At 48.1% G+C, this 23,988-nt stretch overlaps 1 protein-coding gene across 2 annotated transcripts in view; it reads right to left on the bottom strand.

Moving 5' to 3' along the window:
* LOC143975907 (uncharacterized) overlaps positions 1-23,988 on the bottom strand; it is a 217,203-nt gene that overhangs the window by 173,156 nt on the left and 20,059 nt on the right. For both annotated transcript variants that reach the window (XM_077478451.1, XM_077478452.1), the window contains exons 4-6: positions 21,247-21,369; positions 8,790-9,391; positions 7,426-7,548 (exon numbers count right to left, since the gene is read on the bottom strand). In XM_077478451.1, coding sequence (XP_077334577.1) covers positions 7,426-7,548; positions 8,790-9,391; positions 21,247-21,369 — 848 coding nt within the window. The remainder of the gene's footprint in view (positions 1-7,425; positions 7,549-8,789; positions 9,392-21,246; positions 21,370-23,988) is intronic.

Raw genomic sequence — 23,988 nt, 5'->3', positions numbered from 1 at the left:
GTGCTGCCTGTGAGGCCTCCATCGCCTCCACCCGCTGCTCCAGGGCCGATAGGGAATGTTCCCCGCCAGTGACCCTAGTTACCAAGTCCTTCACTTCTCCCCGGACAAGCGCTATCTCTTTGCGGTGAGTCTCCTCCACCTTATCGATCAAGGCGGTGATGTCGGCTCTCGTAGGGAGAGCTTGTAACAGCAGGCGGAGGTCCGCATCCACCGGTTGCGCCGGTCGGGGGGTCTCCACAGCGTCTAGGGCAGCACTGTGGGTCGCCTGGGGTGTTCCCATGTGTGGGGCAGGTAGGGAAGCCTGAGAAGTCTCCGAATCCAGGTCTGGTGAGGAGCAAGTAGCCCGGTCAACATCCACGTTGGTGCGCTCCGGCGCCATATTGGGGCCCGAGGAGCGGTGCTGAGAGAGATGAAAAAGCCTCCCAATATCACCCGAGTGCGATGCAGGAGTCGGCGGTAGGGTAGATTTGCCGTGCTTGTGTGCGGTCTTTTTCTTTGAGGTGGGCATAGTGCGGTCCAACTGTATGATTTATCCGTTGAGGTGAGAGACGGCCAGGAGCTCAAGCATTGCACGTCTCTATCCTTCCATGTCCAGGCCACGCCCCCAACATTTTTCTTTTACATATATATCCCCCTGTTTTATACACATATCAATTTTTTACCATTATATTTTTTTTATAATAAATTTTTATTTTTTTATTTTATTTTTTGCATTTATTAATTTTTTTATCTATTAATTAATTTTCTATAAACCTTTTACTAATTTTCCACTCTCTTTGTGTATATAAACACATACATTGTCCTCTTAGATGTTTCATCCATGTTATATCATGCTTTTTCTTCTTTTCTTTTTTTATGTTTTCATGATCTTACTATGAAATAATGCATGTCAGCCAGCTTGTATTTTCAATATAACAGATGCCAGTGTCCTCAGATTTACATATCCCCGAGAAAATACAATGTCAGTTCCCAGTCCCACTAACCCTGCCCTACAGCAGGGCGGTACTATGATCGCATTGGCCAATTAGCTCCGCTTCCCCTATTTGACCATTTCCAAGATGGTAGATGCTATGCCTGATGAAGGAGCATGCATGCTCCGAACGCGTGCACGCATTTGCATCATCCCAATGAGACTCCAGACACCCCACCAGCTGACCTCTGTGACGCTGTGCTGAACCGAGCCAGAGACGCTGGAAACCACCGGCGCCACTGGACGAGACGCTCCAGCGCAAGAGGATCACCTTCTCCTGGGAGTCCTGTGATGAAATGAAATGAGTGAATGTACTACCTTCTGAATAAACAAATGTGGATTTTAATACTGCACTTAGGTTGGCGCTGTTTGTGTTTCTGCTTGTGTATTTTCTAAAGGTGTCTTTTACCCTTCAACATGCTGCCTCCGTTCTTGTGCAACAACACTCCCTTATTCAAGTGACTACAGACTTATTGTCTTATAACAGCTTCTGATTTTTTGGACTTCTTCAAAAACAGTATTTGAATTTTAAACATTGTCCCTTTATTTCAGCCACATCCCACCATCTCCCTTCCCATCCTATCCCCCCCCCCCCACTGCATGTGACCCATTAGCGCAACAAAAAATGTGTTTTCTTACTTTGATCCGCAGCCACATTCTCCCAGCCACGTACAAGTCCATGGGTTTCTGGGGACTATAAACAATCCCTTGAAGACTGCTGCTGATGCTGAGTGCTAGGCTCCACCTCCATGCTGACACAATCCTCCTCCTCCTCTTCCTGTGTGATCGGCCTGCAGGAACACTGTCTGGATAAAGGGGGCCTTGAGAGGCAAGGAAGTCCTCTTCTTCCTCCCTCTGTTCTGCCTCAAGGGCCTGTCCATTATTCCATGCAGCGTGTGCTCCAACAGGTCAGGACAGTATCACTGATGCATGCACTGTCACTGCTCACCATCCTCGCGGCCTCCTCAAATGGTGACAGGACAGTGCATGCATCCTTGATTATGAGCCATTGGCATGACGAAAAAAAGCCAAGCTCCTCTGACCTGTCCTGGTGTATTAGTCGCACAGGTACTCATTGATGGCCCTCTGCTGCATGTGCAGCCGTTGCAGCATGGCCAACGTTGAGTTCCATCTGGTGGGCATGTCACAGATTAGGCGGTTCTTGGGCAGGTTGTATTCCTTTTGGAGGTCAGCCAGCCGAGCACTGGCATTATATGACCGGTGGAAATGCACACAGACTTTCCTGGCCTGCCTCAGGAGATCCTGTAAGCCTTGGTACCTGCACAAGAACTGCTGCACCACCAAATTAAGGATGTGAGCCAAACAAGGAACATGGTGAAGTGTCCCTGTCGGAGAGCGGAAAGGAGGTTGGTGCCATTGTCCCAAACCACCATTCCTGCCTGAAGCTGGCATGGCATAAACCACCTCTGGGCCTGCCCCTTCAGAGCTGACAGAATCTCTGCCCCAGTGTGGCTCCTGTCCCCTAAGCACACCAGCTCAAGCACCGCATGGCCTCTTTTTGCCTGAGTGCTTGCGTAGCCCCTTGAACGCCTACGAAGCACCTCTGGTTCAGAGGACAAATCTATAAAGGAAGAGGCCACGGAGGAAGAATAAGAAGAGGGGATGGAGGAGAAAGGTGTGTCAGAATCACCACTAGTAGCATTTTGGAAGCGTGGTGGTGGAACAAGTGCCAACAATACTGCACCCTGTCCTGCATCCTTCCCAGCTGCCAGCAGGGTCACCCAGTGTGCCGTGAAAGATAGGCAACGTCCCTGTCCATGCCTGCTGGACCATGAGTCAGCAGTAATATGCACCTTACCGCTGACCGCCCTGTCCAGCGAGGCCAAGACATTGCCTTCCACATGCCGGTAGAGAGCCATAATTGCCTTCTGTGAAAAAAAGTGGCGTTTGGGAACCTGCCACTGAGGTACTGCACATTTCACAAATTCACGAAAGGGGGCAGAGTCTACCAGCTGAATTGGAGTGCTAGCAATTTTTCCAAGTTATTCAGCTGCTGGGCATGTGGATGGCTGGTTTAGCAACTGGGGTAGGGAAATTTGCCTGCTACAACCGGACATTGGTGTACCGATAGCAGTACTTGGCTTCTACACCTTCATTCCTCTCAGTGCAGGTTTCTGAGAGAACTGAAGGTATAGTGGGTTGGAGATCCAAGCTGATGAGGAGCAAGGAGAGGTCCACCTTGTTCTGTGGTGTGGGTCTTTTAAGTACACTTGCCAACGGACTGCATGGGAGTTTGACATATGTCTGGTCAAGCATGTGGTGCCCAAGTAGCTGCTGTTTTGGCCACGCTTGATACGCTTCAGACATATGTTGCAAACAGCAATGGTGCGATCTGCTGCACACATCTCAAAAAAGGCCCACACCAAAGAACTTTTGAAAAAACGCGCAAAGTCAGCAGCACCCTGCACATGTGGAGCTCTGCAGTGTGATACAGTCGGTTGGCTGCCCTTAAGCTGGCCCCTGGAGAATCCTGCCTCATTGGAGATGTACCTCCTCCTCCTCCTCTCTCCTATCAGGTACCCATGTAGAGTCAGTGACCTCACCATCCCCTCCCTCCTCGTCACTGGAGCAAACCTGGCAGTATGCTGCAGCTGGGGGAACCTGACTGCCAGTTTGTTGTCCTTCTTGGGCACCCCCTCTCTCTTGGCTCATGTTACTGCCTTCCTCAATCTGGGTACCATCATTGGAGCCTTGAAAATGCTGCGCATCCTCCTGCAGCATGTACCCAACACTGTGGTCGAACACTTCGGGGGACTCCTCAGGGCATGATGGTGGGGCTAGGGAAGGAGTGACTGATGACATTGGGCCAATGGAAGAGGCCGCTTTGGCAGCTGCATTGGCAGCCAAAGTACTCTGAGCCTGGGTGACAGAGGATGAGAAGGATGAGGATGGCTTGGTCATCCACTCTACCAACTCTTCTGCATGTTGTGGCTCAACACGGCCAGCTGCCGAAAAAAGGACAAGCGTGCCCCACGGCCATGTGCTGAGGATGCACTGTGTCCATGACCAGCAATGTTGGCTGTAGACACAGAGCCTGCTTGCCCTTTTTTAGTGGCCTGTGAGCGTCTGCCTCTCCTTGTTGGGCTTCCAGACATACTGTATTTGATTTATTTGTAATGTATTTGAATAGGTACACCAGGATTGGCCTGCAGTGAGATGTAGCTGCACAAAGCTGGGATGTGTATGTATATATATATATATATATATATATATATATACTGATTCTGAATATACTGCATCTAACTGAATGAACTGCCTGCCTGTAGTATATTAGGAGAACACAAAAACAGGAACAGTCTGCAGCGAGATTTAGCTAAACTGGATACAGTGTACTGAATATACTGCAGCACACTCTGAAGACGTTAACACGAAACGCGTCAGGGCGTGGTCACGCGAGCAGAGAAGGGGAGTGAGAGCCGACAAGGACCCGGGTCTCTACACGGGGACTGCGACGGACGAGAGCTGCAGCCCACTGGTGAGGCGCTTGTATGGCACAACTGACACCCCAAATTTTACAGGCTTCTTTTAAATGGTTATAATGTAAGCATATTATGTAAGGGGGGTAGGGTAATCTGATTATTAATAAAAGATACTACACTATATCAGACCCCTTGAATCTTTTCCATGTCCGCAACTAATGAGTGAGAAACCAACGGAGCACACAGAACCATACAGAGGGATTCCGCACAGCGGAGATAGGCTCAAAAGAGACTACTGTCTGGTAAGCGGCCATCTGAGTGCATATTCACGGAGGTGAAAAGTTTGGTGAAGGTGTAGGACTGCATCCACGCACATCCAGGCACATTGGAAGATAGAGCGCAGATTACACATGCTAATGATATTGTGAAGGACTCTATTTTGTGGTGCTGGACTGATTAACGTGGAACAGTGTGTGTTCACATCACTTATACATAATCTGTTTCTGTGTTAGTGGTTATAAGCTCTTGTATAATGTATTGGATCTAAAGGTACTACATGATTTGAACAGGTGATTGGTGGTTTCACTGATATGTAATATAAGCGCTGTTAGTGGTCGGTTTTGGATTTCCAGGTTGATCACATTCTGATGTATATGATAACTGAATGAACTGCCTGTAGTATATTAGGAACAGAGCAACGGAAACGGTCCACAGTGAGCTCTAACTAAACTGGATCAACTGCCTGCCTGAAGTAGATTAGAAACAGTACAGCATGAATGGTCTGCATTGAGATCTAGCTAAACTCGATCAAATGCCTGCCTGAAGTAGAAATAGTACAGCAGGAACAGTCTGCAGTGAGATCTACCTAACTGAATAAACTGCCTGCTCAAAGTAAATTATAAATGACTCTCTCTCTCTCTCTCTCTCTCTCTCTATCGATTGCTCTATAACGCCAGCAACACACTACACAGGGCCAACATGCAGGCGGCCTTATATAGAGTGAGGCATGTACTTAACCCCCTGAGCCATAATTGGCTAAAGGCACCCTGCTTTTGGCCAATTATGGCTCTGTTTGCTTACGGCGCTGTGATTGGCCAAAGCATGCGGGTCATGTTGCATGCTTGGCCAATCATCAGCCAGCAAACCACTGCGATGACGCAATGCATTATGGGCTGTGGCGCGCCGCTCGAATTTGGTGAGAAAAGCCCATAATGTTCGATCTTCGAAGAACGATTGAACAGCCGATGTTCGATTCGAACTTACATTCGACTCAAACTCGAAGCTCATCCCTATTCAAGAGCAATTCTGTTATAAAATACAACTATTATTATTTTTATTATTACTAATACAACTTTGATCTAGAGAACATATCACTGGTGGTGTACTGACTATAATGGGACTTCTGCCTTTCTGGATTTAGACATTGTAAGGGAAACTCGGGCAACAAGCGCACAGTGGTGCGCAGGCATGGACAATCCAGGAGATGCTCAAGAAAAGACATGATGCGAGCCGGTGTGCACGCTGGTGTGCACATCCGCCTATTTAAACCTGCCAGTGACATGCACAACTTGCTGAGTGGCCCCTTCAGCTAGTGCTTGATTACCCGATCCTGAACCAGTTTCCTGCATCCCGACCCAGCTTGCCTGAACCACCTCTTGGCCTCCGTCTGCCTACTTGTGACCCCGGCTTGTGTTTGACTCTGCTTCTGCCTGATGTTCCTGTGCCTCATTGCCCACCTGTGTACCGAACCCGGCCTGTGTCCCGTCTTTGCCTCTGCCTCACGACTCTGTACCTGCTCTGCCCGGCTCCTGATGAACCCTTGGCTTACATCTCGGCTACGCTTCCAGCTACTGATTCAGTGTCCCGGAGCTCCTGTCCTCAGTTCCGGCCCAGCGCTCTCAACTTACCTGGTTCCTGCCAAAGTACAGCCAGAGTCATCCGCCACACTGGCCCTCGTGCCACTCTGTGTCCTCTACTACCTGTCATCACTATCAGGGGTGTTGGACAGGAGGTGCAAGAGAAGCCCCCTCCACAGCTCAATCTCCACCAGGTATGTGACAGACATACTTGTCCAATGTCAGGTTTAGCCCTACCTACTACAGAGAGAGTTAGTTTGTAAGGCCCCACCACAATTTTGCTATGGGTACCAGTGGCAGCTGGTGCTCACTTATTTAGGGGGCGGCACAACCAACACCGCCCTTCCCTCTGGGAGACGGACGGCGCTTCATCCACCAAACCCCTTGGGAGACACAGATGGCAGCGATGTCCCCTCCCACATGGGAGACGGGCGGTGGGTCATCCACCACCCCCATGGGAGACACAGACGGTGGCGATCACCTTCTCCCGCAGCAGACAGGTGGTGGCAATCATCCCCCACCTCCCCGCGGGAGACAGGTGGCGGCGATCATCCCCCTCCTCCCCGTGGGAGACGGGGGCGGCGGCGGTCCCCCCGAGAGGCTGCTTTACCTTATAGAGATAGGGAGAAGGAAGAGGCTGGGCCACTCTGGCAAGCACACAGGAGACATCCTCATTCTGGCCGAATAGGAACCAGAAGTGTGTCCCCAATAGGGGCTTCTTGATTGGCCGGGAGGAGAAAGAGGAAGAATTGCAAATATTAATGCGCTAGTGTCACACAACTGGGTGGGATCAGAGCGCAGTGCTCTGTGCCCCAAGCCCACCCTGTTTTGAAGCCTATTAGAGCCTCTGGCTCTAATCACATGCTTCAAAAAAACCCACCCCCGCCATTGGAATCCATGCATCCGGCCCCCTGTGTGTAGATCAGGAGGCCGGACGTATAGGTGGGGGTGGTGCCCCTGCTCACCCTATGGAGCGGCCACCAGTGAATTGGGCACCATGATTCATAGTTACAGCCCTGGTCTTATGTGATTTATAATTTGCATAAAGATGTACATAATTCACCAATGTTGTGGTTTCTGTATTACCGTATGCCTTTTCTAAATAAAGAAACAGGGGGAAAAAAAGATATACATCATTTACAGCAGGTTTTACTTTTACCCAATGATGGATGATTCAGATTGAGGGTTTGGTTTTGAGATGAAGGTCTTGTGTGACTTTCACTGCCAATGGAAGATCCAGAACCTCTCCATTCCAGCGTTGTTATAGTTACTTCAGAGGAAACTGTGTGAAAAGGCAGCAACAAGGGTATGAATCTGTATTGTGATTACACAGTGGCCAGAAATATAAAACAATACCCTCTTTTATTTATATTCTAACTTGTATATTCAGCAGTTATAAAACCGGACATCAGGAAATCGCTTAAAGTGGTTGTAAACCCTTACAAACCACTTTGACCTACAGGTAAGCCTAGATTAAGGCTTACCTGTAGGTCCAAGCAATATCTCCTAAACGTATATGGTTTAGGAGATATTTGCCCGAAAACGGGCACCGCTGTCTACGGCGCATGCGCCGTAGACAGCGGCGCGCAGGCGCACTGAGCGCGGCATTTCCAAGAAAGGAGCTGCCGCGCGTGTCGACTCCCGTGCGCATGCGTGGGAGTGACGTCATCGTGGCTTCGCTGAATGACAGCGGCGGAGCTGCGAGACCCCACCAACAAGATGGATGCTGCGGACTACAGGGGATAGCGGTGACTTCGCTGGCTCCTGTGTCAGGTAAGTGACACATAATGGGCTACTATGCGATGCATAGTAGTCCATTATGCTTTGCCTTTGCAGGGAATGAAAGAGGAAGTAAACTCATCAGGGTTTACTTCCTCTTTAAGCCCCATACACACTATCAGATTTTCTGCTGATTTTTTTTCCTTCAGATTTACCAAAACCATTCAAAACCATATAATATGAGGTCAAACCTTAGGAGTCTCAATTTGTATGTAATCGGACAGGCCCTTGTACTACATGGTTTTGGTAAATCTGAAGACAAAAATCTGCAGAAAATCTGATAGTGTGTATGGGGCTTTATTAGAGAGTAAAGAAAGGGGTGATAAACAAGGAGGGAAGGGAAGAGAAAAAGGCTCAGAGATGGTTCTCCTGAAAGAAAGCATGTTTGTTGTAACTTTCTCAGGGATTTCTGTGGTGCAAAATGGATTAGAATGGAAGTTCTGTCTGGTTATTGGTACACATTGGCAGGACCACACTCAGACCAGGGCTATATTTAGGCACCATGCTGACCAATGCACCCTAAATCAGGGGTGGTCAACCTTAAGATTAAGGGCCACTTACTGTAAGTGATTTAACTGGTAACTGGTTGTGGGCCACAATAAACTATGTGGTTTTACCTCCCCCAAACTGCAAATGTAAACAAGCCCTTACTGTCCTGAGCCTCCTATAGGGCTGCTATCACACTGATGCGCTGTTGGTCAACATGTGTAAAATCTGCAAATATGCATTAATGTTATGTATTACCTTCTGTGATTCCGCTGCCAATGGTCTCCAGGGATGAAAAGCTGTAATTGCTTTTATTTTCTTCTTTACTTTCCGATGTACTTGGGTTTTTTTCCTTCCCCTCCTGGTTGGGATTTGTAAAGCTCATAGTGATTCCATCAAGACTGTTGGCCTCCTTGCCAGTACTAGAAGATAAATGCTTGTCCTTCATGGCTTGAGATGTCCGCATTTGAACAGGTCGCCTGCTGGGAAGACCACTTCTTGGAATATCAATTAACACTTTCTTTGCTACGTTTGGTGGGAAAGGTTGACGCCTGTACGGAAGGTTTGCAGTCTTTTGCCCAGCTGTTGGTGAGGCAGACATCTCAGCTGATTCAAGTGTTTTGATCCTTTCCAGAGACTTTACCTGAGGTTTTGGCAAACTATCCAAACTTATTTTAGTTGTATGAGTTCTCTGTAACAGATGCCTTTCTTGGTAGCGAACCTCTGCCTCGTGTTCTGATTCATCTTCAAAGTGCACCCTTGCTGTGGGGGGCCTCTGTTGTATCTTATCGTTGTAGTTGATGGCGCTCTTCTTCAGGAAAATCTTTTCACTACTCTCCCCCACATTCACAATTTGTGTTCTATCAAGCAAATTCGTATTTGAAAAAACTTCCATTTCACAGCAAAGAACATTTTCAACAACCCCTTTTTACATACTAAACTATAGCAACTACCTAGACATACAGTTGAGACTATTCTAATAATGGTTTTGATTGTATTTTTCTTCTTACCCTGCACTGTCAATAGCAAAATGCTAACATGTTTAGAGTAGTATTTCTCAAAGGTGCTGCTGTATTGATATTCTATATAGTAAACTGTAATTTAAAGAGGAAGTAAACCCTGATGAGTTTACTTCCTCTTTCATTCCCTGCAAAGGCAAAGCATAATGGACTACTATGCATCGCATAGTAGCTCATTATGTGTCACTTACCTGACACAGGAGCCAGCGAAGTCGCCGCTGTCCCCTGTAGTCCACCGCATCCATCTTGTTGGTGGGGTCTCGCAGCTCCGCCGCTGTGAATGAATGAATGAATGAAATACTTGTATAGCGCACAATGCGAACTGAATCGCCTCTAGGCGAAGCCGCGATGACGTCACTCCCGCGCATGCGCACGGGAGTCGACACACGCGGCAGCTCCATTCTTGGAAATGCCGCCCTCAGTGCGCCTGCGCGCCACTGTCTACGGCGCATGCGCCGTAGACAGCGGTGCCCGTTTTCGGGCAAATATCTCCTAAACCATATAGGTTTAGGAGATATTGCTTGGACCTACAGGTAAGCCTTCATCTAGGCTTACCTGTAGGTCAAAGTGGTTTGTAAGGGTTTACAACCACTTTAAAGTCGCACTCCACTAATTTTTACGTTTATTAAAAGTCAGCAGCTAAAAAAGTGTATCTGCTGACTTTTAATAAACAGCCACTCACCTGTCCCATGGTCCAGCGACACGGCCACCTTAAGCCTTGCTCCCCTTCCCCCACCTCTCCACATCATCGCCACTGCAAGTGTGGGCACCCGGCTGTGCCAGTTTGCGGCTTCACAGCCGTGTGCGCACTGCGCATTCTCAAGTCACGCTGCATTCTCTCAGTGGCCAGGCAATCTTCTGGGACCTGTCCCAGAAGATTGGAGAGAGGGAGGGGGAGAGAAGGAGAGAAGTGGTCGCCTAGGCGGCGAGGCTGCGAAAACAGGAAGTGGGAGCTGGGTACCTGTCAAAACTAGGTACCCACTCCCCCCCCTCCAAAAAAATTACATGCCAAACATGGCATATCAGGGGGTCAGGAGTGCTTAAAGCAGAAGTTCCAATTTTGGGTGGAACTTTAAGGCTAACACAGTTGCGTTGGTCCAGCTTTAACTAGTGCAAGTATGCATCTAGTGAGGGAAAACGGTATTTGATCCCCTGCTGATTTTGTATGTTTGCCCACTGACAAAGAAATGATTAGTCTATGTTTTTAATGGAAGGTTTATTTTAACAGTGAGAGACAAAATAACAACAAAAATATCCAGAAAACGCATTTCAAAAAAGTTATAAATTGATTTGCGTTTTAATGAATGAAATAAGTATTTGACCCCTTCGCAAAACATGACTTAGTACTTGGTGGCAAAACCCTTGTTGGCAATCACAGAGGTCAGACGTTTCTTGTAGTTGGCCACCTGGTTTGCACACATCTCTGGAGGGATTTTGTCCCACTCCAGATCCTCTCCAAGTCATTAAAGGGGTTATAAAGTCAGAGAGTTTTTTTTTTTTTTTTATCTTAATGCATTCTATGTTTTATCAGGCAGTCATGTCATTCATTCACCTCTTCCACACTGAACAGTGCTGGTTCTTCATATCAGTCAACCCAGAATCGCATGAACCAGGAAGAGGTACTTTCCAGCGAACATGTGCTGGCATCTTCCGAGCTTCTTATTGGGGATCAGGTCCAGTTCAACAACCCAGCGTCATCTTCTCATGCATTTTGCCCCTATTTAGCTGAACTGCTAAAACTGTAACTAAGTGTGTCACGTGCCTGGTACTAAATTGTGGCAGAATTGTGTAAGTGAATGACAAGCTTGGATAAACAAAATTATGAATCCTTTTGCACAGCCCTTCTCAACCTGTTTAACACTGAGGAATCCTTTAAATAACTTTCCAGTATCAGGGAACCCCTTCCAACAATTACAATCTACAGCTCCCAGTATAATGTTGTAATGATCATTGAGAAGAAGGCTCCTCAGTAGTGATGGCCGAACGGTTCGCCCGGCGGTCGTTTCGCGGCGAATTTCCGACATTCGCGGTCCGCACGTTCGAACGCCTTTTTCCGTCGTTCGCCGCGGCGGACTTACGTGTTTAATGTATACAAGAACTTTAACCTTTGGTGACACGTTTATCATGTGATACAGGACAGCCAATTGAGACATGACAGCACATGGACACTTGTACATTCCCCCTAACCTATAAATACACCCGATCCGGTGGCCATTTTACATTCTTTCTTCTGTTAAGATAGGGACAGGTTCCTGTGTGGAGTAGGGAGAGATAAACCACTAGCTATTTGGTACACAAAAGTTCTTTTCAGGACTGGTATAGGTGTTAGGTGTTGATAGGTTTGCTGTGCTGCTGATTCTTGCAGCAGCCTGAGTGTCTTTTGTTAGTTTAGAGAAAGGGAAAGGACGGTGTATGCTACAGGGACAGCCAGATTAGTCTTTCATCATCATCATCATCATCATCATCATTAGCTGTTACTATCAAGGTCCACAAAAGAGCTGTTCCAGTAACCACTAATCGTTCTCTTTTTTTGCCAATTTGTATAGGGACAGGAAGGAAGCAGTGTTGTCAGGCAGTGAGGGTAATTTTAAAGACTTGCTGTTATTATTAGTTCCACAAAGGTTCTTTTCAGGACTGGTATCAGTGGTACAGTAATAGGCTTGTACATGTATAATATTCTTTCTTCCAAATATAGAAAGGATATTATACTTGACTGCTGCCCTTCTGCTGCAGTCTGCTAAACATTCACAACTCACTTGTTCCACAAAAGTTCTTATAAGGACTGGTAACTTGGTATAGGGTGCTACGGTACATAGGCTTGAGTGCGGTACAGTCTGCTGTTCTGTAAGGACCGCTATCGGTCCACAATAGATAGGGTTGACGTGCACCACTGCTGACCGCTGCCCTATACTGCAGCAGTCCTTCAGCGGTATAGGGACTGACGTACAGTCTGCTAATCACTAACACACAACCTGCTTGTTCCACAAAAGTTCTTATAAGGACTGGTAACTTGGTATAGGGTGCTACGGTACATAGGCTTGAGTGCGGTACAGTCTGCTGTTCTGTAAGGACCGCTATCGGTCCACAATAGATAGGGTTGACGTGCACCACTGCTGACCGCTGCCCTATACTGCAGCAGTCCTTCAGCGGTATAGGGACTGACGTACAGTCTGCTAAACACTAATACACAACCTGCTTGTTCCACAAAAGTTCTTATAAGGACTGGTAACTTGGTATAGGGTGCTACGGTACATAGGCTTGAGTGCGGTACAGTCTGCTGTTCTGTAAGGACCGCTATCGGTCCACAATAGATAGGGTTGACGTGCACCACTGCTGACCGCTGCCCTATACTGCAGCAGTCCTTCAGCGGTATAGGGACTGACGTACAGTCTGCTAAACACTAACACACAACCTGCTTGGTCCACAAAAGTTCTTATAAGGACTGGTAACTTGGTATAGGGTGCTACGGTACATAGGCTTGAGTGCGGTACAGTCTGCTGTTCTGTAAGGACCGCTATCGGTCCACAATAGATAGGGTTGACGTGCACCACTGCTGACCGCTGCCCTATACTGCAGCAGTCCTTCAGCGGTATAGGGACTGACGTACAGTCTGCTAAACACTAATACACAACCTGCTTGGTCCACAAAAGTTCTTATAAGGACTGGTAACTTGGTATAGGGTGCTACGGTACATAGGCTTGAGTGCGGTACAGTCTGCTGTTCTGTAAGGACCGCTATCGGTCCACAATAGATAGGGTTGACGTGCACCACTGCTGACCGCTCACCTATACTGCAGCAGTCCTTCAGCGGTATAGGGACTGACGTACAGTCTGCTAATCACTAACACACAACCTGCTTGTTCCACAAAAGTTCTTATAAGGACTGGTAACTTGGTATAGGGTGCTACGGTACATAGGCTTGAGTGCGGTACAGTCTGCTGTTCTGTAAGGACCGCTATCGGTCCACAATAGATAGGGTTGACGTGCACCACTGCTGACCGCTGCCCTATACTGCAGCAGTCCTTCAGCGGTATAGGGACTGACGTACAGTCTGCTAAACACTAATACACAACCTGCTTGGTCCACAAAAGTTCTTATAAGGACTGGTAACTTGGTATAGGGTGCTACGGTACATAGGCTTGAGTGCGGTACAGTCTGCTGTTCTGTAAGGACCGCTATCGGTCCACAATAGATAGGGTTGACGTGCACCACTGCTGACCGCTGCCCTATACTGCAGCAGTCCTTCAGCGGTATAGGGACTGACGTACAGTCTGCTAATCACTAACACACAACCTGCTTGTTCCACAAAAGTTCTTATAAGGACTGGTAACTTGGTATAGGGTGCTACGGTACATAGGCTTGAGTGCGGTACAGTCTGCTGTTCTGTAAGGACCGCTATCGGTCCACAATAGATAGGGTTGACGTGCACCACTGCTGACCGCTGCCCTATACTGCAGCAGTCCTTCAGCGGTATAGGGACTGACGTACAGTCTGCTAAACACTAATACACAACCTGCTTGGTCCACAAAAGTTCTTATAAGGACTGGTAACTTGGTATAGGGTGCTACGGTACATAGGCTTGAGTGCGGTACAGTCTGCTGTTCTGTAAGGACCGCTATCGGTCCACAATAGATAGGGTTGACGTGCACCACTGCTGACCGCTCACCTATACTGCAGCAGTCCTTCAGCGGTATAGGGACTGACGTACAGTCTGCTAATCACTAACACACAACCTGCTTGTTCCACAAAAGTTCTTATAAGGACTGGTAACTTGGTATAGGGTGCTACGGTACATAGGCTTGAGTGCGGTACAGTCTGCTGTTCTGTAAGGACCGCTATCGGTCCACAATAGATAGGGTTGACGTGCACCACTGCTGACCGCTCACCTATACTGCAGCAGTCCTTCAGCGGTATAGGGACTGACGTACAGTCTGCTAATCACTAACACACAACCTGCTTGTTCCACAAAAGTTCTTATAAGGACTGGTAACTTGGTATAGGGTGCTACGGTACATAGGCTTGAGTGCGGTACAGTCTGCTGTTCTGTAAGGACCGCTATCGGTCCACAATAGATAGGGTTGACGTGCACCACTGCTGACCGCTGCCCTATACTGCAGCAGTCCTTCAGCGGTATAGGGACTGACGTACAGTCTGCTAATCACTAACACACAACCTGCTTGTTCCACAAAAGTTCTTATAAGGACTGGTAACTTGGTATAGGGTGCTACGGTACATAGGCTTGAGTGCGGTACAGTCTGCTGTTCTGTAAGGACCGCTATCGGTCCACAATAGATAGGGTTGACGTGCACCACTGCTGACCGCTGCCCTATACTGCAGCAGTCCTTCAGCGGTATAGGGACTGACGTACAGTCTGCTAAACACTAATACACAACCTGCTTGGTCCACAAAAGTTCTTATAAGGACTGGTAACTTGGTATAGGGTGCTACGGTACATAGGCTTGAGTGCGGTACAGTCTGCTGTTCTGTAAGGACCGCTATCGGTCCACAATAGATAGGGTTGACGTGCACCACTGCTGACCGCTGCCCTATACTGCAGCAGTCCTTCAGCGGTATAGGGACTGACGTACAGTCTGCTAAACACTAATACACAACCTGCTTGGTCCACAAAAGTTCTTATAAGGACTGGTAACTTGGTATAGGGTGCTACGGTACATAGGCTTGAGTGCGGTACAGTCTGCTGTTCTGTAAGGACCGCTATAGGTCCACAATAGATAGGGTTGACGTGCACCACTGCTGACCGCTCACCTATACTGCAGCAGTCCTTCAGCGGTATAGGGACTAAGAGTTTTGTCACAGGGTCATTTAAAAAATGACATGCAGAGGAAGAGGCAGGCCCTTCCGCAGGGGTGGTAGGGGTAGGGCAGGAGCAACAGGCTTGAGCCAAAGTGGGAAGTTGCAGAAGGTGCGTTCAATTACTTTAAAGGACGCACCAGACTTGGTTGAGTGGCTCGCTCAGCCTTACTCTTCTGCACCCTCCTCATCCTCTCGATCTGCACCCTCTTCTTCACTCTCTGCTATGTGCACCCCCAAAGACACTACCACCAACAACACGACCACCACCACCACCACCACATACCTTCCGCTTGAGTCACTGGAATTATTTTCCGATCCATATCAAGAGGACATTTCTGATGCGCAGCCACTCTTGGTATTGGATCAGGAAGAGGAGGTAGCAACAAGCGCTACTCAGCAGTCTGACGCCAGTACCCAGATCAGCCCAAGGAGGAGGTTGGTCCCCGGTGTTGCTGCCTACTCCGAGATCTCTACTTATAGCGGTGGGGAAGGTGACGTTGATGATGACGTGTCTAGTGATGTCACGTGGGTGCCCACAAGAGAGGAAGAGGAGGGGAGTTCAGAGGGAGATATGGACCAGCAGATAGGGAGGAGAAGCAGCAATGACTTACATTGCACAGCAGGGACAAAGCAGACTGCAAATGTATCAGGAGCGAGTCATCGACCATGTACGGTCACATCTGGCGCTCCCAGGACACCGGCACATGGCTCCGCAGTGTGGGCTTTTTTTAACGTGTCCGCTGCTGACAATAGCGTTGCCATCTGCAATCTTTGCAGTCAACGCGTTAGTCGCGGTAAGCCCAATACTCACCTAGGGACGACCGCCTTAAGAAGGCACATGAGCAGCCATCACCGAGCCCAGTGGGAGCAACGGAACACACAAAGCCACACTGCAGGCTCTCACCGTCCAGCCTCGTCTTCTACTTCTCCTTCTCCTCTCTCCTCACAATTGTCCTCCACTCCACCTTCCATCACGCCAAGCTCACATTTTTCTGCAAAAAGGCAGGCTTCCGTGGGCCTAATGTTTGAGCGTAAAAAAATGATGATGCCGGATAACCCTCTTGCCCAACGGTTGGCGGCTGGCTTGTCAGAACTCATAGCCCGCCAACTACTGCCATATAAACTGGTGGACTCGGAGGCCTTTCGCAAATTTGTGGCCATTGGAACACCACAATGGAAGGTCCCAGGAAGGAAGTATTTCTCAGAGAAGGGCATCCCAGAGCTATATGGCCATGTTCAGCGGCAAGTGAATGTATCTCTGGCACACAGTGTCGGTGCCAAGATACATCTGACCACAGACACGTGGTCTAGCAAACACGGGCAGGGAAGGTATATCAGTTTTACTGCCCACTGGGTGAACCTTCTGACGGCCGTCAAGCATGTAACCCGTGGCACCCGTGTAGATTTGGTTTTACCGCCACGGATTGCATGCAGGCCTGACTCTTCTTCTCCTCCTCCTACTCCATCCTCCTCCCTCTCCTCCTCAGCTGCCTCCTCCTTTTCCGCTGCTAGCGTCTCTTCCACTGCACCGCCCAAGCTCCCCAGAACCTATTCCACATGCCAGGTGAGACGTTGCCATGCCGTGCTGCGTCTGTTGTGCCTGGAAGCAAAGAGCCACACTGGCCCGGCACTCCTTTCAGCTTTGCGTTCACAGGCAGATGAGTGGCTAACACCGCTCAATTTGACAGTTGGTAAAGTGGTGTGTGACAACGGTGCCAATCTGCTTAGCGCATTGAAACAGGGCAAAATCACGCACGTGCCGTGCATGGCACACGTCTTAAACTTGGTCGTGCAGCGATTCCTTGTCAAATACCCTGGGGTCCAGGACATCTTGCGGCAGGCAAGGAAAATCTCGGCCCATTTCAGAAGATCTTACACGGCCATGGCTCGCCTTGCTGACATTCAGCGGCGACACCATCTGCCGGTCAGACGTCTTATTTGCGATTGCCCGACGCGATGGAACTCAACCTTCTATATGCTTGATAGGCTGCTCCAGCAGAAACGTGCAGTTAACGTCTACCTGTATGAACTCTGCGAAAGAAACGGTTCTGGGGAGCTGGGTTTTTTTTCACCGCGCCAGTGGCTGCTCATGCGCGACACATGCAGACTTCTGCGGCCATTTGAGGAGATCACCAAACTGGTCAGTCGCAGCCATGGCGCCATCAGTGACATGGTACCTTATGCCTTCTTTCTGGAGCGTGCATTGCGTCGTGTCATTGATCAGGCTGTGGAGGAGCAGGAGCGGGAAGATGAGGAAGTCGCAATGCTGGATGAATTCCCAGGGGGGGCTACTCTATCTGAGACAAGTCAACAACAGGAGTCTGATGAGGAGTCAGAGGAGGATGGTGCCGGGGCGGATGAGCAGGAGCAAGAAGAGCATGCTTTAAACCTTTCTGGGATCCCTGTTGTGCGAGGATGGGGAGAGGAGAATGAAGAGGACGACATTATCCTGGATGATGAGCAGGAGCCAGGCCACCACACCGCTTCCACTTTAGTGCAAATGGGGGCCTTCATGCTCCAGTGTTTTAATAGGGACCCCCGTATAAAAAGCATGAGGGTCAAGGACCAGTACTGGGTGGCAACGTACTTAGACCCCCGGTACAAACACAAAATGGCGGAAATGTTACCGCCGTCGCAGAGGGCTGTCAGAATGCAGCACTTCCAGGCCTTGCTTCGAGAAATGCTGCATTCTGCTTTTGCGTGCGCTGGCAGAGGAGCAATTCCCACTCCCAGAGAAGGATTTGCGGGTACCAATCCAACAGCGCCTGCAAGAAGAGGCCGGTTTGAAGATGTGTTGGTGACTTCGGATATGAGGTCATTCTTTCAGCCGACCCATCGACAGGTGTCATCCGGATCCAGCATCAGGGAACGCCTAGACCGTCAGGTGTCCGACTACATTGGGTTAACGGCCGATGTGGACGCTCTGAGGAGTGATGAACCCCTAGACTACTGGGTGGGCAGGCTTGACCTCTGGCCAGAGCTTGCCCAATTTGCAATCGAACTGTTGGCTTGCCCCTCATCCAGTGTCCTGTCCGAAAGGACGTTCAGCGCAGCAGGGGGGATTGTGACCGATAAGCGTACTCGCCTAGCTCACCACAGTGTTAACTACCTCACATTTCTAAAAATGAATGAGGCATGGATCTCGGAGGAATTCAACACATGTGACCAGTAGACCATGTATATGTCTATAAACTATTTTTTTAATCAAGCACACAGACCTTCTTAATTCATTTGGCTCACTTCCTTGACCCAAAAAAGCACACCGTACTATATGCCCCTACCCTCCTCTTTGAAGAGGTTGAGCGGTGTCATATTTCTACTGGGGCTGCTTATGATATCCCTGTGCTGTGCTGACTTCCTCCTGGGGGTTCTTATTATGAAGGGATCACACTATCCCTGTGCTGTGCTGACTTCCTCCTGGGGGTTCTTATTATGAGGGGATCACACCATCCCTGTGCTGTGCTGACTTCCTCCTGGGGCTGCTTACGGTGCTGCTGTCAGTGCTGTATGTCACGGTGCTGCTGTCAGCGCTGTATGTCACGGTGCTGCTGTCAGCGCTGTATGTCACGGTGCTGCTGTCAGCGCTGTATGTCACGGTGCTGCTGTCAGCGCTGTATGTCACGGTGCTGCTGTCAGCGCTGTATGTCACGGTGCTGCTGTCAGCGCTGTATGTCACGGTGCTGCTGTCAGCGCTGTATGTCACGGTGCTGCTGTCAGCGCTGTATGTCACGGTGCTGCTGTCAGCGCTGTATGTCACGGTGCTGCTGTCAGCGCTGTATGTCACGGTGCTGCTGTCAGCGCTGTATGTCACGGTGCTGCTGTCAGTGCTCTGTATTACGGTGCTGCTGTCAGATGCCTCTATCACGGTGCATGTGTCATTCCGGTATGTCACGCTGCTGGTGATCATCTCCTGCACCCTCTTCTTTGCCTACCCTGGTCCCTGACCTTCCCTCTCCTCCATTGCCTTCATTAGCTCCATAGTCCTGAATTGTTAGAACAATTTCCCAAATAAAATAAAAATGCTTGTAGTTATCGATCCCAAATTCACCTCATACATGTATTATGTCATTGTCCAGATGGTGGGACTACGTTTTACCCCCTAATAATTACCACGTGGCCGCAAATTCGACATGAAGGTTTGCAAAGTTCGCCTCCCATTGAAGTCAATGGGGCCCGCGGCGAACGGTCGGTTTCGCGAACGTTTGGGTCCGTTCGCATTTCGCGTTCGCGAAACGTCCCGTCGGAAGTTCGTCCATCACTACTCCTCAGACTTGTGGACATTGGGAAAATCCCCCACTTTACAGATATCTAAAATGATCTTGTCATTGGATATGTAACTAAGAGGCAGAAATTGCTCATTACTCAAGGAACTAACTACTTCTATGGGAACCCTAGAGTTCCACAAAACCCAGGTTGAGAAGGGCTGCTTTGCCAGGTAGAACAGAAAAAAAATAGAAGTGTTTTGACTATGTATTTAACACTAAAATACCCCTCTAAACCCTAACCTAAAAGTATTTCTAGGGCCCCTTTTACACAGGCATTCCCTATGTCCGTTTTTCCTCCATCCGTTGATAGAGGAAAGACAGACACCAATGTATTTCTATGGGCAAGTAGATGTTAGCGGATGTTCATCCGTTGATATCCGCTGACATCCGCCTTCGTTAACATTCATTTTTTGAAACTGAAGAAAGCCCTATTTTTCTTCCATTAAAAAAATGAAAGCGGACACCTGATGACTCATCTGTCAGATTTCATATGCCTTGTTTACATGAATTGTCGATGATCAGCGGATGCCGAAGGATATTGAGTGCCCTGGCACCCGCAGATCGGCTTCTGCTGTGAATTATTACAGCAGAAGCGCCCCGCCGGTGGCACGCGCCCCCTGCAGGAGAAAGTCTGGATCTAAGTACAGTGAATCTGAAAAGTATTTACAGCGCATCACGTTTTCCACATTTTGTTATGTTACAGCCTTATTCCAAAATGTATTAAATTCATTATTTTCTTCAAAATTCTACAAACAATACCCCATAATGACAATATGAAATTCATTTGTTTGAAATCTTTGCAAATTTATTGTAGAAATAAAACTGCTATGGGGAGGACAGAAAGCAGTTAACAAGGGGGCCCCCAGATCCCGCCCACCCTTGTTAAAGGGGGCTTTCAGATTCCAATAAGTCACCTGCCACACCCCACAACCAGTGGGCCAGAGTTGAGGGAAACCCTTGTCCTCATCAACATGGGCACAAGTTGCTTTGGTGGGGGAGATCCCCCCTACCCCAAAGCACCCCCCATGTTGAGGGCATGTGGCTTGGTATGGTTCAGGAGGGGAGCGCTCACCTGTCGTCGTCCCCCCCCTTCCTGGCCTGCTGGGCTGCATGCTCGGATAAGGGTCTGGTATGAACTGTAGAGACCCCGTGTCATTTAAAAAAAAAAAAAACTTTAGTTACTGTTTTGTTCAGACTTTTTAACTGCTGGCAACTGTTTGGCTTACATTCAGCTATCAGCAGGGAATCCTGCTGACAGTTGATGAGTCATTGGTTGTTAAGGATGTGATGTCAGCTTGTTGGCCCCCTCCTTAGCAACCAGCTATTCTTCAAATAGAATTCGGATCGGTCGATAAAATTTGAAACTAATTCTAATCGTTCCAAAAATTAAAAAAATTGTTAGAAAACGGATGTACACAAACTAATGTAAAAATTGAAGTTCGGATCCGTTTTTCATCCGATTTTCTAACAAAAAAAAGTGACTGAATGGATGAAGCAAATGGAATGCCCGTATGAAAGGTGCCTAAAACTGAAACTTTTGTTGTTTTGTTTTAGCTAGTCCCTTTTTTTGTTTTAGATAGTCCCTCCCCACCAAGCTGTAGAAAGAAAAAGTACTTACACATTCTCTGGTAATACTGTATGATCTGCCTTCATTGGTCCAGAGTGTGCCTTGGGCTTGGCAGAGAATTTTTTTATTATGTCACTTGGAGCGGGAGCATCATGAGGACTCCTGATTTTTGGCCTTAGAAATATCAGAATAAAGATATTAGTCTCATCTCACAATAGCACCATTTGATTACTGCCTGCACACCTAAAGTGTATCTAAACACAAGAACAAAGATGTAAAATATTGCAGCTCTCCAATCCTTAGGAGAGGTACCTGCATCATTTTTTTTAGCCTCCTTTCCCTTATTTTCATCTGGCGATTCTGCCAATAACACAATTCTTGTCCTAGCGTGACAAAGCTCACTCACTGCTGTATCTGAGGAGCAGTGTTGTCAGCCTGGGACAGGACTACATGGCACCTCCTCTCTTAATCGCCACAACACAGGGTAGGTTTTTCTATAATGATGAACCAAACGTACCTGGGTTCAGAGCAGGTTTGGTGAACTTTACTCAAATTTGGATGCAGAATTTGAACCCTACTGAATTCAAATGGGAGCCGAATCTTAGAAATCAGTAATGGCCAACACTAGGCATTAAGGAATTGACAAACAAATGGCCTAGGCAGCTGGGCACTTTTTAAATTCTGTTTTGAGGAAAGCAGCAGTTTTAATAAAGTCTAACATGAAACATTAAAAATGCCTATTAAAAACATGCTTGGGGAATCCCCCTAACCTGCCTGTGAAGTGGAAGATGTATACAACTAACTTTCACAAAAATGCAGTTTAAAACGCTGGTAAATGACAGCTCCCAGCTGCTACCTATTGTATGTAAACAATGCTTTGGAATTTCCATTATCTATTCCAGACTCCTATCCTAGATGTGGGTCTAGTATAGATGTGAATGGGAGACCCCATTTAAAAAAAAAAAAAGAAAAAAAAGCATAGGCTAAAAAATACTTACCAGAGCCTTAGGCCCCTTTCACACTAACGTCCCGTTCAGGCCCGCCTGTCAGTTTTTTAGGCGGACCTGAACGGGTGCTCCATAGAGCTCTATGGAGCGTCGGATGTCAGCGGTGACATGTCCGCTGACATCCGACCCGCTCCGATCCGAAAAAGTGTGACGGAGGAAAAAGCTATTTTTCCATCCGTCTGCGGATCGGATCGGGTGACGACGGGCACTGCGGTCCGTCGTCATCCGATCTCCCATAGGGGAGAGCGGCGCTGTGACAGGTCCGTCCCTGCGCAGTGTGCAGAGACGGAGCTGTCATCTCCCTGCTCAGCGGGGATCGGCGGAGTGATCCCCGCTGAGCAAACGGACATCCACGGGGCGGATCAGAACTGATCCGCCCCGTGTGAAAGTTATCCTTGATAAGGCTCTGGTATGGATGTCGAGGAACAACAATTAAAATGTAATTTGGTCCCAAACCCTTGTCTGAGAATGCATTCTGAAAGGAGGATACTCAGTTTTCTGATGACACTCATGGCTTCCTGGCTTAACCATGTCCAGTCCAGGCCCACCTGGCTCCACAAAGCTCTTCTCCACATGTCCTTCCAGTAGCCAAGTCTCTCTCCCTTCCTGTTCCCTGGCTTTTATTTTTATATGCTCCCACCCCCTGGCAATTGTATCTTGGCTGTGTAGTTTGCTCTCAGCCAAACTGCAGGGACAGTTCTGTTTCCAGCATACAAGTCCCAGCCGCCTCAGAATTCCCGTATCGGGACTTATAATGAACATAAGTCGCAATACTGCAATAGTGAATACTGCCATCTTGTGGACAAAATAAATATCTGCATCACAGTAACAATGCACAGTGTTACATAATCATTGACAACGACAATAGGGTTGGGGGGGGGGGGGCAGTGTGTGCTACCCTCCCTCTTGCTGAACAATACCAGGCCACATGCCCTTAACATAGGGAATGTACCTTGCTCAGGAAGACCTCTTTGGCAGAGTAACTTGTCCCTAAGTTGATAATGACAAGGAACACTTCCGCACAATTCCGCCCATTGGTTGCAGGGGTCTAAAGATGGGAGGCTTACTAGAATCTGGAACCCCCTTCAAGACTAAACCCCATGTGAATGAGTAAGGGGTTCAAAAAAGTCCCCCTACTCACTCACATAAAAAAATAAAAGTAAACTTGGTTAAGCCGGGGGGGGGGGGAATGGGACATTGGGCGCACGCTCGACCTCCTTCTGGCAAGCCAGGTTGCATGTATGGAAATATGGCTCTTGTATGAATTTTTGGAGGAGCCCCAAGCTTTTCTTTCCTTTTTTTTAGTGTGAAGATCCCCCTAAAAGCCATATCTGACCTGAAGGGTCTGGTATGCATTTTAGAATGGGGGGGCCATGCCATTTCCTTTTGTTTTTTTTTACATTTAGCTGTAGTAATAGCACTGCCTAATGATGAATACTCATTTAGTTCCTTAGTTCGCTGAATGTCCGAACAAGCATAAAAATCTGGTCCAAGCATGGGTTTGGACCTAACCGGCAGCTCATCCCTAATGTTTGGTAGTCCACAGAGATAGCTGAGAACAATGAAGATTGATAACAGTCACACAGGCAAAGTGTAATGGAAGTTATTAATTCACAAGATTTTGGACAGGATCAGCAGATCAACAAAAACAAAACACTCAGTTGTATATTCAACAGACCTAAAAAAAGTAAATAGGAAACATTCTTTGTTAGGTTTTACATACCCCTAGCCCCCTTACTCCAGTCTTAAACTTACCTGCCCCTGAGTGAGCTATTGCTCACTAAAT

Source organism: Lithobates pipiens, unplaced genomic scaffold (genome assembly GCF_037356315.1).
Source record: "Lithobates pipiens isolate NorthernLeopardFrog02 unplaced genomic scaffold, aLitPip1_a1.2 Scaffold_1, whole genome shotgun sequence".
Lineage (NCBI taxonomy): Eukaryota > Metazoa > Chordata > Amphibia > Anura > Ranidae > Lithobates > Lithobates pipiens.
Note: the sequence above shows the minus strand (reverse complement) of the source record. Positions and strands in the feature narration are given on the sequence as shown.